Source organism: Mirounga leonina, unplaced genomic scaffold (assembly GCF_011800145.1).
Source record: "Mirounga leonina isolate KUSES-001 unplaced genomic scaffold, KU_Mleo_1.0 Mir_197, whole genome shotgun sequence".
Taxonomy (NCBI): domain Eukaryota; kingdom Metazoa; phylum Chordata; class Mammalia; order Carnivora; family Phocidae; genus Mirounga; species Mirounga leonina.
This window is the reverse complement of record NW_023270494.1, coordinates 12,861,214-12,876,043: the sequence shown is the minus strand read 5'-3', so window position 1 is coordinate 12,876,043 and position 14,830 is coordinate 12,861,214. Positions and strand designations below refer to the sequence as shown.

The 14,830-nt window shown below is 48.5% G+C and overlaps 1 protein-coding gene and 1 non-coding gene across 4 annotated transcripts in view; both read right to left on the bottom strand.

Annotated features, from left to right (window-relative positions):
- Nucleotides 1–1,821: 1,821 nt before the first annotated feature.
- Nucleotides 1,822–14,830, bottom strand: part of PRKCA (protein kinase C alpha) — a 395,562-nt gene continuing 382,553 nt past the window's right edge. Inside the window, exons 17-18 of one of the 3 annotated variants that reach the window (XM_035026216.1) lie at nt 12,697–12,744; nt 1,822–8,431 (exon numbers count right to left, since the gene is read on the bottom strand). In XM_035026216.1, coding sequence (XP_034882107.1) covers nt 8,267–8,431; nt 12,697–12,744 — 213 coding nt within the window. In that variant the 3' untranslated portion in view covers nt 1,822–8,266. Of the gene's footprint in view, nt 8,432–9,585; nt 12,135–12,696; nt 12,745–14,830 lie in introns of those variants that run through there. The other 2 variants (XM_035026215.1, XM_035026214.1) reach the window with 2 other exon arrangements.
- LOC118024462 lies at nt 13,211–13,318 on the bottom strand. Its single transcript, XR_004683111.1, has one exon. It is a non-coding gene; the product is annotated as a U6 spliceosomal RNA (small nuclear RNA).

The following is a 14,830-nucleotide window of genomic DNA, read 5'->3' as shown; positions in this document are numbered from 1 at the left end:
GGAAGCTGAACCAGCCCCGGGGGGCAGGGGTGGGGAGAGTGGGGGCTGAGGGCTGCCCTTCTGCCTCCTGCCGTTCTAGGCAATGTGCGCCCGAGGCAGGAGCCGCAGAGATGTGTAAAAGTGACCAGCCCAGAGGGAAGTTCAGGGCCAGCCCAGGGGCCAGCCACCGAGGACCCCTCGTTCTTCCTCAGTAATTGTCCCACCAGTGCTCCCACTGGCAGCCGAAAGCCCCTTAACTTCTGGAGGTTCAGGTGAGAGCACGGCAGGCCGGGGACGGGACCTTAATCCAGTGGACAAGAGTGCTCGGGACCCCACTCAGTGGGCTGGGAGCAAGGCCTTGAGGAAAGAGAACGCAGGACAGGCAAGTGTGGATACGCTGGGAGGGGACAGAGAGGCAGCCGTGGGACAAAGCCCTGAGCCTGTGGGGAGAGCAGCCCCCCAAAAGAAGGCGAGGAAGCAAGCAAAGGCGAACTTTGCCAAGGCTGACCCTCAGCATTTAGACTTAGGATTATTGTTACTGGCTTTTTCTCTCTTTTTTTTTTAAAGATCTATTTATTTTTCAACTAACATCTTTTTTTGTTTTGTTTTTAAAATCAATTAATTAACATATAGTGTATTAGTGTCAGAGGTAGAATTCAGTGATTCATCAGTCTAACACCCAGTGCTCATCACATCACGTGCCCATCCGCCAGTTACCCCATCCCCTCACCCTCCTCCCCTCCAGCAACCCTCAGTTTGTTTCTATGATTAAGAGTCTCTTATGGTTTGCCTCTCTGATTTCGTGTTATTTCTCCTTCCCTTCCCCTATGTTCATCTGTTTTGTTTCTTAAACTCCAGGAGTGAAATTGCATATTTGTCTCTCTCTGACTTACTTTGCTCAGCATAATACCCTCTGGTTTCATCCACGTTGTTGCAACTGGCAAGGTTTCATTCTTTTTGATGGCTGAGTAATACTCCAGTGTGTGTGTGTGTGTGTACACATCAGATCTTCTTTATCCATTTTTCTGTTGATGGTCATCTGAGTTCTTTCCATATTTTGGCTATTGTGGATACTTATTTATTTTAAAGGGGGAAGGGGAGAGAGCGAGCGAGCGAGCAGGGGGAGGGGCCGAGAGAGAGGGAGAGAATCTCAAGCAGACTCCCTGCTGAGCACAGAGCCTGATGCGGGGCTCGATCTCACCACTGGGAGATCATGACCTGAGCCGAAATCAAGAGTTTGATGCTTAACCAACTGAGCCACCCAGGCGTCCGAGCTTTTACTTTTTTTCGAGACTAAGAGTGTTGAGTGTCAAGACTCTGGATGTTTTGGAATGTTCCCTACCTGTTTCACATTTAAAAATTACCCCCAATTTTTCACCTATGAATAAAATAAATCCAGGCTGAAGGCTGTTGATGCCAGGAGCGGTGGCAGCCCCGGAGCTGGGTGCACAGCGTGGCCAACAGGATGGACAGCGTCCTCATCAGTTGCTGTGTCCCCTACCGTTTGGGAGCGAAGAACGGAAGCTCTCGGCAGGCAGCCCCACCCCGGTGTCCCACTCCCCTTCTCCAGCACATTCCTGGCACCTGTGCCCACCTCCTGGCCCCCAGCAGGCGCTCTGTCAAGAGCTGATACAGGAACGAGGGAGTGAGCTGAGGCTCCTTTATCCCGGTAACTGCTGGGATTTCAAATCAAAGCACAAAGCATTTTAAGAAAAACCAGCGTGAACTTAAACGGAGAGGCATGCGTGGACAGAAGATCCCGAGTGGAATGCTGGTGGCACGGCTGCTGAATAATTGCGATGCCACAAAGAGACCAAGCAAACGAGACCGAGGACACCGAGGGATGATCATTATGTTTATTCGTACACACTTGCTTCCAAACTACAATTAATGTATCTAACAAAGCATATCATGCAAACAAAGATCAGAGGTTATACAAATTGAGGAAAGCAGCGCAGTAATGTATACATCCATCTTGCCTGCTTTAAACCAAATGTTACTGGACAGTTGAATGGCCTCTACATTTTGTCAGAAGGTGATTATACAGAAGGAAAAACCTCAACCTCCATCTCTTCATCTTCCTCCTCCGTACAGATTTGGGATCTTATACGATGTTTTCCAATGAATGATTTAAACATGACATGTCCTTCACACACACACACACACACACACACACACACACACACACACACACACTTTCTCTCTCTCTCTCTTTCATGGGGCAAAAGCAATGAATTCAAATGTCTCTGACCATCTAGAAAAGATATTCTGAAAGACCCTGATAGAAGGGATAGGAGGTGAATTTTCAGACCATTTAGACTCAAAAGAATAACTTCCTTCATGGATGATTTTGAATAGTCCACTGATCCCCTTAAGAACCCCATTCTTCCAGGAAGAATATCAACAAAAATCTATGAACAATCACAGGAATAAATACTCCTAAAGTTAAGCAGAGGAGACAAAGACACAGTTATTTAATCAGAAAATGCAAAGCCACCTTTTGTCTTATTTTAGAAAAAAAAAAAAGGTTCTTATAGACTTGACAGTTTCTGAAAAGTAGGGTTCTGTCTACTCACATAAGAGAGAATTTGGAGACAGATGCCCTTGGGAGTGTTTGCTGCTGCCTCTTCTTTCTTGGGAATATTGAAGCATATCTGAATTGCCCAATGGACAAAATCCTTACAGGGCACCTCTGAATTTTCACTGAGTGTGAGCCTTGGGGGACCTGTGGGGACTGGAGACAGAGCTGAGGAAGTGCCATGCCTCCCAAGCCAAAAGGTGGTCACAGAACCTCACAGAGCAAGGAAAGGGATCCCAGGGAACCCAGGGGAATGCTATCCTAGGGCTGCATCTGGAAGGGGAAAATAAAGCTATCTTTCCTATGGTCCAAAAGCTTCCAGACCTTGGATGGTTGTCCCCAGTGTGCCTCAAAAACATGGAGGGCATCAGTCTGCCAACACGTTCCACCTGAATTTCCAGCTGTTCTGATGTGGACTTCATATACCACGGGCATCAGGAAATCCTGCAGTGGGAGTGCAGGTCAGGGGCGCTCTAGCTGACCCCAGCTGAGTTCTCCTACAGGCTCCATGGGATTGGAATCTTATCAAATTGTCAGTAGATTTATTTTAAAAAAATAATTGAGTTATTAAAGTTCTCTATAAAAAAGTACAAATAGCCCAGTATACTGTTGTTCTATTGGAATTAACTAATTTCTTCCTTAAGGTTTAAAAAAAGGTCTTTGGAACTTATGGGCCTTAGTGTAGGGTCATTGTAAGGCTGTTTGATGACTGAGTTTGACCTACACAATTATCAACTGACACCTGATCATGCAGATCAGAAGCACAGGGGTCCTAGTCATACATGATTTTAACCCTCCCAGAGTCCCTGACATTAGAAAATGAACAGGATTGTGGTTGACACCATTTCTAGATGCCTTCACTCACTATAACTCAGGTAACCTTCCCCAAGTTCCTGTATCTTCCGCAGCAGAAATATACAGCATTCCCTAGATTTTGTCTCATCGGCCCAAATGGGAAATGACAGACATGTTTACAGTCTGGTATATTCCATAAGATGTAATCCAAGCAACTCAAGGAAAAGGTTTTAAAAAACAGTTTCCCACTTGTCACTTTAGCGTGTGGTAAGAACCAGAGTGCCCTTTTCCTTCACTGGAACTAACTGTCTTGGCCTCGCTGCTCCTCTCTTAACGACCATCACCCTTTGGGTCCCCAGGTCAGCGTCTCCTTCCTGATGATGACTAGTGTGCTCAGTGGGGGACCAGGCACTCCTGCCCTTGCTGGACTTAAAGAGACAGGAAATGGTGTGATATGCACACACAAGAAATAGGTGACTTCGTAAGACCAGAGTGAGAAAGTGACTGTCAGTTGGTGTTGCCTTTCTGAGGCATTAAAAATATCAGACTCTCACTTTCTCTCCCTCTTCAGTCCTGAGAAAATGAATCCCTGCAAAAACCCAGATTTCTCCCACTAAGGGCAATCAGGTGGGGACTGGAGTGTTAGTTCCTTCCGCCACTTCTCCATCTGTCCCCGGCCGCCATCGTTCCCAGCAGGAAGCCACAGAGGAAGGCGGGTGGGAACCTACTGGCTTCCGGTGCACGCTGGATGGTTTGGCTCTGCCCAGAGAACTGTGAGCCACCTCAAGGCAGGCAGGGGCAGGGGGGCTTCCAGTGGCCGCTGAGGATGCGGTTGGCCTTCACGGGATGCTTTTTGAGGAGGTCTAGACTGTGTTCCTGGCAACAAACTTGCTCTCAGGGACCAGCAGGAGGTGGATATCAAATGCACCAACAATCAACGACGCAAAGCCACTGGAAGTGGCAGTAGCTTCCTTCCCGAGGTGCCCTCTCCTTCCTTCCACACCCTCCTACCTTCTTCCTCCTGCAAGCATCCTTCCGGATACACTCAATCCCTGCTCTTCTTTAAACGCCTTATAGACCTCAGCCTCCACCGACCTCTCCCCTCTCTGAACACCAACGGGTAGCTCTCTTGGGTCTACACCCTCGTTCCAGCAAGTACGTCAGCTCGTCAGCTCACTCTGCTGAGGATTGCAGCTCAGAGAGGTGCTCCACAACCCTTGGCTGGTTGTCTCAACTGTGTTCTTTCATCACCTTTCAACTGACCATCTCAGGTCAAGTTTCCAAAGTGCCCTAAATGCTCTGATTTTCGGCCAACATTCCTCATAAGAAAGCCTGACACATCTCATAAGACAAAACAGACGGAGACTCTGCATTCACTGGCACCAGGTCGTGGGGATCAAAGAGAAGCAGGTGTGAAAAGCAACCACTGCCTTTTGAATTAGTTCCTGCCTTTAGTGAACTGCCCATTAACCTCTGAGGGCTATACCTGGCTGCGCACTCTAGATACTTCCATCGAAACTGAGCATCTAGCCTCTTTAGACAAGATGCCAAGAGAGGGGCTGCCAACCCATTGGCCTGCAGCCTCAGAGCCAAGTTCTGCTGCTGAGTAGCCCCCACCGTCCAAGAGAAAAGAATGCAAGCCAACGTGAATGGCCCTTCAGAGTCTCGGGCCACAGAGTCTGGCAGAGAAGCAGACTGTGCTAGATGCTGCCTGGGCCCTGGACCTCCACAGGCCCCAGTGATATGGGCAGCACTTGGGGGCTGAACTTCAAGAGTTCAGGTGTTCTCCTCATTCCAGCTGACAGCTTCCCTGTGGTTTTCACACAATGCCCACGAAGTGGGACTGCACCAGAGAACTGTATAGATCGCTGCTTTTGTAAGCTGGCCTAACAGTTGGTCATGGTCACCTACACCGTTTATTCTTTCAGAAATAACCATCCTGGGCTGCTCAGACCTTGACAACATTAGCCTTTATCTGAATCTGGTACAAAGCCATGCACCAAACAGGGCACATCACGGTGATACTTCAGCAGGTCCTGAGGTTTACTGTCTTCCCCCCAAGTTTGGCCTCAAGCCTTCTGTCCCTCAGGCTGAGCGCAGGGCCCCACAGCCAAGAGATTTTCTTTTAAAACTCTGCCACACATTCTGAAAGAACACAAGCCAGCTGAGATGCTGAATATGTTTCCTGGAGAATTATGAATAATTTGGAAATGTGTTGGCTGGGTGAGGGAAAGCCTGAGACTGTGGCTGGCTCAGAAACAAGCAGGTGGCATGGGGCTCGGGAACCAACGGTCCGGAACCCCCCATGTGTTCTTTTCTGAGGCTTTCCTCACTGCCTGGGGCTTGCTGCGGGTTGGGGTGGGGTGGGGGGTGTTTCCATCCTGCTGCTGCTCCATCCAGGGGCAGGGTGACCGTCTGTTTTGTTTCTTAGGCTAATTCCATAAACTGGTCCCTTTTCTACTGACCAGCAGGACTGTGGCCCTGGGTGTGCTGGGGCCCTTTCTGGGTTCTGACATCTGCAGCCCATAAAAGAATGCAGAGGAAGTTGCTCTTTTTGGGGCTGACCCACTGCCTACCCCATCTCTTCCCCTAATCAAGGGTTCCCAGGGCGGACCAGGCCTCTCAAACTCAAAGACCCTTCTGTGGTTGTGTGTTACATGAATTTCAGGCAAACAGCCAGAAAGTAAAAATGAGGAGGCGCGTAGCTGGGAGACGCATTTGGGGCACAAGGGGAAATAGAGCGGCCCCATAAGACCTGATAACTGCTTCCATGTTGGGTGTTTTTTCTATCGTAGGAGGCTGGCTTCATCGAGGAACTTGCGTCAGCACTGTGTCTCACCATGGAGGCGCTCCTCACAAGACTGGAAAGGCTGGTTCTAGCAACAGGTGGAAGAAGATCTGCAGCTTCTAAAGAGTCTGTGGATAGTGCCAGGGGATGGCTGTGCCCAGGGGGGCTGCTGGACTGGACGGTTGTCTCACGAAGTCTGTATGTGCTGGAGCAAAGGGCGAGTCGTTCCGGGGGCAGCAAGGTGGACAGTGTGCTTCTGGTGTGTTCGCACACACATAGCAGGAAGGGCGTCTTCCTGCCCCTCCCACCCCGAGTCACTAACAGTAACAAGGCTGAAAAGGAAAAACCAAAGTCCAGCCCAGGGGCTGTGACAACATCACACCTACACAAACATACTAGGTAGACTGGAGTCAAACACTTCCTGCTGTCCCCAAGAGGAAGAGTGGCACAGGAGTGGAAAATAGTGCTGAGGAGCTAGGAGAGAGTGAGTGTCATCTCGGAAATAATCCCCGAAAACAAAAACTTTTGTTTGCAGGTAGAATCAAATATTTATATATATATTTATATATATATAAGCCTAACTGATCATGTAAAATAGCCATTCATTTCAAAATTAGATCTACGATAAAAAAATTAATATATCCGATACAGTGCCAATGTGCAGGGTACCCGGGGGGTGGGGGTGAGGGGAGAGGAAGCACGCAGCAAGGAATTAAGCGAAAGCTTAATCATAAAAGCAGATTAGAAACAAGAGCCTTCACAAATATAGCACAATTGTGTCTTATAAAATTATTATAATACTCTCTTTATACTTGATACGATTATATCAATAATATAGATTCACTTGTTATTAAGGTTTATTATAAACATGCAAAATTCATTGCATGATGCATTTGCAAAACATATTAAAATCCTTCTAGCAATAAAACATCTTTGAGCTGATGTGCATCCAGGTTTTCCTGATTCTACAGCTTCAGGTGTGTCATTCAACATGAACTGGAAATGGGGACCCAAACTGTATTGGTTTTCATCTCTTAGCGGATGTCAAGGGCTGGACATGGGAGGAAAATCGATCAATGGAGACTTATGCTATAGTTAACACTCTGTTAAGTTACTGTACACCGTACTCTCATGAACAACACCGCAGCCTAGTAAATAAATAAGTACAAAAGGGGATGGGGCGTACACTTCAGCTTCTGAGGAAGTAGGTAGCAAAATATTGGTTGGAGGGTGGGGGTTGGCTAACAACACTCGTGAGTAGTGGCATGATTGCTGATGGCACCCTGGATCACAGAATAATCTCCCAGAGATTAAAATGAACATACATACACACTGGTTTATCCTTGATCTGAAATGATTTCACATGCTCATTTAGCAAAGTCCTTAGAAGATTTGGCCTCTTAAAAAGAAATGCAAGTATTAAGATAATTATCAACCAAATAGGAGAGTTGACAGGTTCACCCAACGTTCATCTGAGGTTCACTCTCTTTTTGAAGACCAGTAATCACTGGACCGTGACTGGGTTAAGACTGTCAACGTCTGGTAACAGTGAGCTTGCAAATGACTCACTGGTGGGGACATGATTCATCTCGGCCTCTTGAATTCTAGGGACTGTTTCCACTGAGGCAGAGAACAGAAGCAGCGGGTATTTCAAAGCCTCCCCCACCCCCCACCTGGCTCACATACTGGGCTCCCCGTTCTTTTGTTCCAAAGATGTCTCACGGGGAGAGTCACTGGCCCCGGGTCAGGTTCATTTTAACATCTCTGGTTGGGGGATCCCAATGGTGGAAATTGACAGAGGGATAAGGAAAATATATTAAATCGTACCAAAAAAGGGGGAGAGTTTGTTTGCTTTCTAGGAAGGGTTAACCTACAGGCAGATATGACTTCTACATAATTAAACTGGACACTGTACATTATACCATCTTCCACTAAGATAATGTTCTTGGTTGTAAGAGAGAGACCCTAAACAGTTACTCACATTTGGACTAATAACCCTAAAATTTTCAGGCCCCTCGATCTGGAACAAGAGAAAAGGCCATGGCCTTAAAATTTTAGGGTTAAGGATCACTTCCCACTGTTGGGGGGCTGGGGGCTGGGGAGGCGTTGGTTCTCAGTGGTGACTTTCATACTGCGCTCTGCAAGATGGGGTGCACAAATTGGGGGTTGACATACGAGAACCCCTCGAAATCAGACTGGTCTATGTTAGCAATGACCAGCTGATCAGGTGGTGTTAAGACAGGCTGCCCTCGTGTGAAGAACTTGTCAAAGTTTTCTGCACCTTTGCCACACTGCGGAGAAGAGAGAAAAAGAAGGAAAGGTTAGTAATCATTGCAAAGCACAGGGGGCAGCTCTCTGAGAGGGCTCTGCAGGGAAGAGCGTGGCCCGGGGAAATTGGGACTGGTCGAGGCAGGAAGAATTCTGGAGAATCTGCACACCTACTGGATTCCAAAGCCAGCCACAGCAAACAATAACGCAAAGTCACTCGGTTGTAAACCCTCAATTGCCCTTGGAACCTAACCCCTCCGTGGAGAGGCACTGCTGATAGTAAAGGCAGCAGCAAGGACACAGCCTGTTTTATGTCACTTCCACTTCACAGAGCAAGTGGGCTATGGGCATGATGCCACACTCACGGGGCCACCAGTCACGGTCCATGTTGAAAGGCCAGGATGTTGGGTGCGAATGCAGACAGCGACCTCTGAACCGAGAGGTTGAGATTTCTGTCCCACGTGTGGTTCTTTGCAACCATAATTGTAATAAAGTAAAAGCTGCGTTATTCTTGCAACTGGAAAGTTCTAAAAACCTCAGTCTCTAATCTTCCTTTGGGTACCAATATTGAAGTAGGGGTGGTGGTAAGGTTGGGACATTCACCCTGGGGCCCGGCTGGGCTTCAGCATATCTAGATCTATCTGGTCACTGGCAGGTCGATACGGAGTTCCCTCGCAGGTGGTCTCAGGCTGGAGGGGTTTTGCTTGGGTGCCCCGAGCAAGGGAGAGCAGTCTCCAATCTGTCTTAGATATTCCTCTCCTCTGGGTCCACTGGGGCACTCAACACAGACAGGGCTGCAGGCAGAGCTGCCCTGTTAGAGGCTCTGAGAAACAGGGCAGCATGCACAGCACCGCTTGGGAGCCTGGCCCCAAATCGGGGGGAAGGGGTGTCCTCACTTTCTCAGCCGCTCAGGAGGGTTGTGGCATGTTGAAGTCCCCAGGACCCCAAATGACTCTGGAACAGGGAATGCTGGGGTTACACTGGTGATACAAATCACATAGTATTCTACATGTTGCAAATGATCACCCTTCTACCTGCTGGTATCATAGGGTGACCTGAACCAATGCCGAGTTAGCACAACTTCACACTACCCAGGCATCCCTGGATCTTTAACAGAGGATAGCTCTAGGTACACTGTAAGGGGGGGGGGCCGAGGGGGTCCATCCCACTCCCTCGAGTGTAAAGGGGGCAGAAGACCCATGCCCCCTCCCTGGGCTGCTATGAGGGTTAAGGGTGCAGTGTTTCGCATAGACCCCAGCATGCAGTGAGAGCACAAGGATTGCTGTTATTTTTGTAAGGCCAGTTTAGTCTCACAGACCATATTCCCACTTCCTCTTTTACATCTTTCCCATCTTCTAGAAGGTTTCCTTGAGAATCTAGCTTCACTAGGCTTTCCCCACCCTACTCCTAAGGCACGTGGTGAGTTCAAAAGTAAGGTCTTTCATAACTGACAGCTTCCCTTTCTGGGGGTGCCTTCATTTTCATGAGCGACCACCCACTCCTAATTGGGGAGAGTCCATACCAGGGGATTGTATGGGGCCCTGACAGCCTCTCTATGGAGGCCATCCTATTGGCCCTGCTCGTCATGCGGGCCCTGCCTCCCGCAAGTGAGATGGTGCAGTTGTATTTGAGGAGGATGTCCTTTGGGAACTTGGTTGATCAATGCCCAGGGCCTGGAAGATTTCAAGTGCACTTCAAGTGCACTGTAGGTGCTCCCAGAGGCTGGGACATTTGCTCCCTTAGAAAGAGATCATTTGCATTTCTTTTGCTATTCACTAAACATGCAAAGATGAGCAAGAAGGAACTTCTGGGAAAAGTCTCTAAAAGGAAGAGGAAGATGAGCCAAGGCAAAATGTGTCTCCAACCATCTGACCCTAGATTTGTTGAACTGTTCTGGCACAGGTCTGACCTTTTCTTTGGGTACCATCTTTAGGGCATTCACAGATCATCTTCTAATGGGAAGTTCCAAAAGCCATGGCTTAACTGCCAAATGAATCAACAAAAAACTAGAAGAGGAGTCCCCGAGATCTAAAAAGGGGACCACATACACATCAGCACCGAGAAGCCTGGGGATGGGGCTGGATGCTCAAGGACATGAAATTCTAGAACTGCTGTCCTGGGGAGGGTTACTCTTAAAGGCTGCCACAGCTTGTGAAGCTAAATGTGGTAACACACGGGGCAGAAACCCTCGCTGCTTCAGGCCTTGTGCTGTGCGGGCTGCCGGCCCAGACTAAGGGGGCTCGCAGAGACCAGGCCAGTCCAAGCCGATCACACCGCACGGGAGGAGGACTGCTGGTCTCAGAACTGCTCACTACCAGGAGCCTCTTCCTTTTCCTTCCCACTCTAACTTGCTCTGGAATGTTCCCTGATCCCAAGGAGAGAGAAATCACATTCCAGCAAAGGAAAGCCTTTCTTAAAACCGATTCACTGAAGTGAAGGGACAAGATAAAGTTTTCAACAAGCTGTTGTATTTTAAACATAGAAAAGATTCTTCCTGCTGTCTGTGGGCCAACCTTACTCATAATAATCGTCTTGTGGGCAGTGGGACTCGGGCGCCATCTTGGATGTGAGAGGGAGCAAGAAGAGACACAGAGACTGAAGGGTTCAGGGGGCACCGGGTGGTACCTGTGAGTGAGTGAGTGAGCGAGCGATGGTGGGGGTGAAGAATGAGGCTGGCCAAACTCCAGACATCCTCTCAACCTTCCTCCGGGATGATTCAAGAAGGCTATTACCGTGGTCACCAGGAGGGCAGCCTCCACCGCAGTGTGGGACAAGAGGCAGGCTTGGGTTGGCCATGGCCTCAGAGCTCTAGGCCACCTGCAGCTGCAGGCAGCATTTGCTACTTGAGAGCAAAACCCCTTGGCGGGGCATACACTTTCTTCACATTCAAAGGCCACCCACACCTGTCACCAAGGGAGGCTTTTGCCATCTGGGATGCAAAGTACCACATAACTGGTGTGGGACAAAGATGGAAGAGAGGAGGGCAGCAGGGGGCAGCCCAAACCTGGCTGGGCCAGTGTGTAAGCCCAGAAAAGTTCCTCTGGTACTCCCTGAGAGCAGACACCCGAGGGAAAATGGGAGGTACAGTGGGGTGAAGGACCCATCAGAGGTCAAAAGTCCAGGGTACAGCCTTTGGAAACTCACCGCACCTCTTTGTAAAGATAAAATGGGGATGTGAACGTCCAACTTCCAAGGCTACTGTGGGGATCAAAGGACTGAGAATGTGTGCAATCCCTTCTAAACGATCAGGCATGATACGACCTAAGGCATAACGCATACCCAGCATGTAAAAGGCATGGGATTAACATGTGAGGGATGAATGAACACTATTAATAATCTACCTGCCTTACTTAGCTCTGGATTCGGGACATACGTCCTTTGTTGTTTTGACATTCCTACCCATTTGGTAAACTCATCAATTAATAAAATGAACCTAGGAGAAATCAGGCATGGTAAAGATGGGACAAAACATAGGAAGATGCAGACTCCAGGTGGACTTTGGGATCACTGCGCTCCCCATCCAGAGCCCTGGGCAGCACACGGTCCACTCGCCACCCTGCACACCCTGTCTAAGGGCTATGGGGGAGAGACAGCCTGCCCCGCGCAAGTCGGCTTCTCACGGTTCTTACCTGGGAGAGGCCACCGAGAATGCACAATACATGTGTTGGTTTCAATCCTGTCCTTTACCTTGGTGTCTCAGTCATGTAGAATATAACCCCATGGTCACTGGTATGGGAATTAGGGTGAGTATGAGTAGCTCGAAAACATTGCCATTACAAAGCAAAACCAAACCAAACCCAGAGGAGCAGGCAGAGTGTGGAACCAAGTGAGAGTAAAGGCGTGTTGCAAGATAAAGGAGAAAGGGAACTTATAGAGGTGGGAAATGTCTCTGGCTATTGCCAGATGTAGCAGGACCTGCTTCATCTCAGGGTACCCCGTATTTCAGTCCCACTGTGTGGTGGTCCTAGTGCAGTGTTAGTAGGAACCCTGCTGACATCTGTGCACGGCTTTCTGACTCGCGGTTGTGCACTGACTTCATTTACCTCAATAACCAGCAGCAGAAATGAACGGGAATATTCTGCCTTGAGCCTCTTGGGAGGTCATGTCCACACCATGGGACCATCCAGTGAGGGGCCTAAGGCCCCAGGCAGCAGCCCTTTCTAAGATCAGCATGCTTAGGGAATGGTCTTCCGTGCATGACCCAACACAAGCAGGAGCACACGCTTAGGGTTACAAAATGGGGTTAGTTTGCCCACTTAGTCACTCAAGGATCTGGAAATGTGCTCACCGAAGGCCTGGATGCCCACTGCAGCCAGTGCATTTTGGTACAGAAAGTCTGGAGAATAAGAACGGACAGAGGAGAGTATTTGGAAAAGAGTCAGTGCCGGTCCTGGGAACTTTAGAATCAAAATGGCCCATGTAAAGGATGCCACACACCCACACGGTCTCACGTGGAAACGTCTCCCAGATATATTGCCGGGTGAAAGGTACAAGGTGAACTATGGAACACATGCTACAACCTCGCTGTGGGTCTGATCACACACGCTCACAGCTTTCCAGAAGCTTACAGAAGAGACAGCAAATAGCGGGACCAGTGGTTGGGGTGGGGGAGATAACATCTTGTCATTTTGTATCCATCTTTACTTGCTTACCTATGTCACCACACAGAGCTAGTATTTTAATAATGACTTTTTAAAAAGGGATTAGGACCTCCTTCACCTCCTGCCAACACTACCTGTGGTGAGAGACTGGAGACAGGTTTTCGTTTCTCAAACAAAATCAAACACTGTTCACTGATCTCTTGCCTCGGAGCACGTCTCGGGAATCTGCGTGTCATCCTTGTGCAGGGGCCATGCTAAATCTTCTCTGGATCATTCCAATTTTAGTATATGTGTTGCCGAAGCGAGCACTAGGGGACACCTCCGAAAGGGCCAGTGCTGGTCCAGAGCGAGCTGGTTCTATTGATGGGTTTGTTGACAGACTCAGGCTACAAGCCACACATTAACCAAGTGGATTCTTGTAGGTGTCAGAGCCACGTGTCTAGGAGGGAACTGTCCTGGCTCATCCCGGGCTGTATCCTATGTAATAGAAACATGCACTCCATTTGGTCTGTCTTTATACCGATGGCCAGCTTTGGAGGATTCAAGGCTCCTTTTCCAAAACAAGTTGGTGTAATGACCATCGGTGTTGGAGACCTTCACTTCAGACAGCGGGAGCCTGTCAGTTCACACGCCGTGAGGCACATGGGCTGTGCACGTACCTTGTCCCTCACCACTGAAACTCCCTGAGGCTTGCAACAGAGCTACTTATTTATCTTGATTATTATTTTAAATGTCTCATATCTTCCCATTTCTCTTTCAAGCAAAAGAGCATTTGGGGCACCTGGGTGGCTCAGTCGGTGAAGCATCTGCCTTTGGCTCAGGTCATGATCCCAGGGTTCTGGGATCGAGTCCCACATCAGGCTCCCTGCTCAGTGGGAAGTCTGCTTCTCCCTCTCCCACTCCCCTTGCTTGTGCTCTCTCTCTCTCTCAAATAAATAAATAAATACTTTTTTTTTTAATTTTTTTTAAAGAAGACCATTTGGGAGAGTAGTTGTCAAAGAATAGGCAGACTTCTTGCCTCTCATCAACCAAGTAGAAGCTGGCTTACGCTGGTTTAAATGCACAGATCACACCCGAGTACACCATGAGGTGGCAGACTCCAGTCTCCAAAGGTTGGTTAGTGTTCACATGTTGGTGGAGCGCCCTGAGTCTTGAGAATCTCTCACTTTTGTCAGTTCCTGGCACCACTGAATGGCCAAGAGAATGAACCTACCTGCTACCCAAGAGGATGATTACCTGCAGCCCAAGGCTGCCTACGGCACTGAACACTCAGACCAGCGCTCCAGGACCCTCCTCCTTCTACCTGGATGGCCGCCGCTCTGTAGAATGACCTTTTCAGAGTGATTCTTAAGAAGAGCAGTACCACGAGATGTCCTTGGTTTGAGGCAAGACACACGGAACAGGTAGGTGTAAAGAGGCATCACCTTTGCAACTTACATTCAATTGGTTCGAAAACAACAACAAAACCCCGCCTGTGTGTGTGTCTGCACACAGGCACACAGCGATGTAGAGAAAAACTGATAAAGCAAATGTGCTAAAATGTTAACATTTAGGGAATCTGGGTAAAGCGAATGTAGCAATTCCTTATGTTATTTTTGCAACTCTTCTGCAACACTGAAATTAGATGTTATTTCAAAATTAAATTTTTTCAAAAATTAAAAAGGCACACTGCACTGACTTAGATAATTACACCAGCATCAAACTTTCTAGACAAGCTAATGACACTGCGAAATGCCTTTTGCTTTACTGCACTCCGCAGACCCTGTGTTTTTTATAAATCGGAAGTCTGTGGCAATCTGGGATCAAGCAAGTCCAATGGCA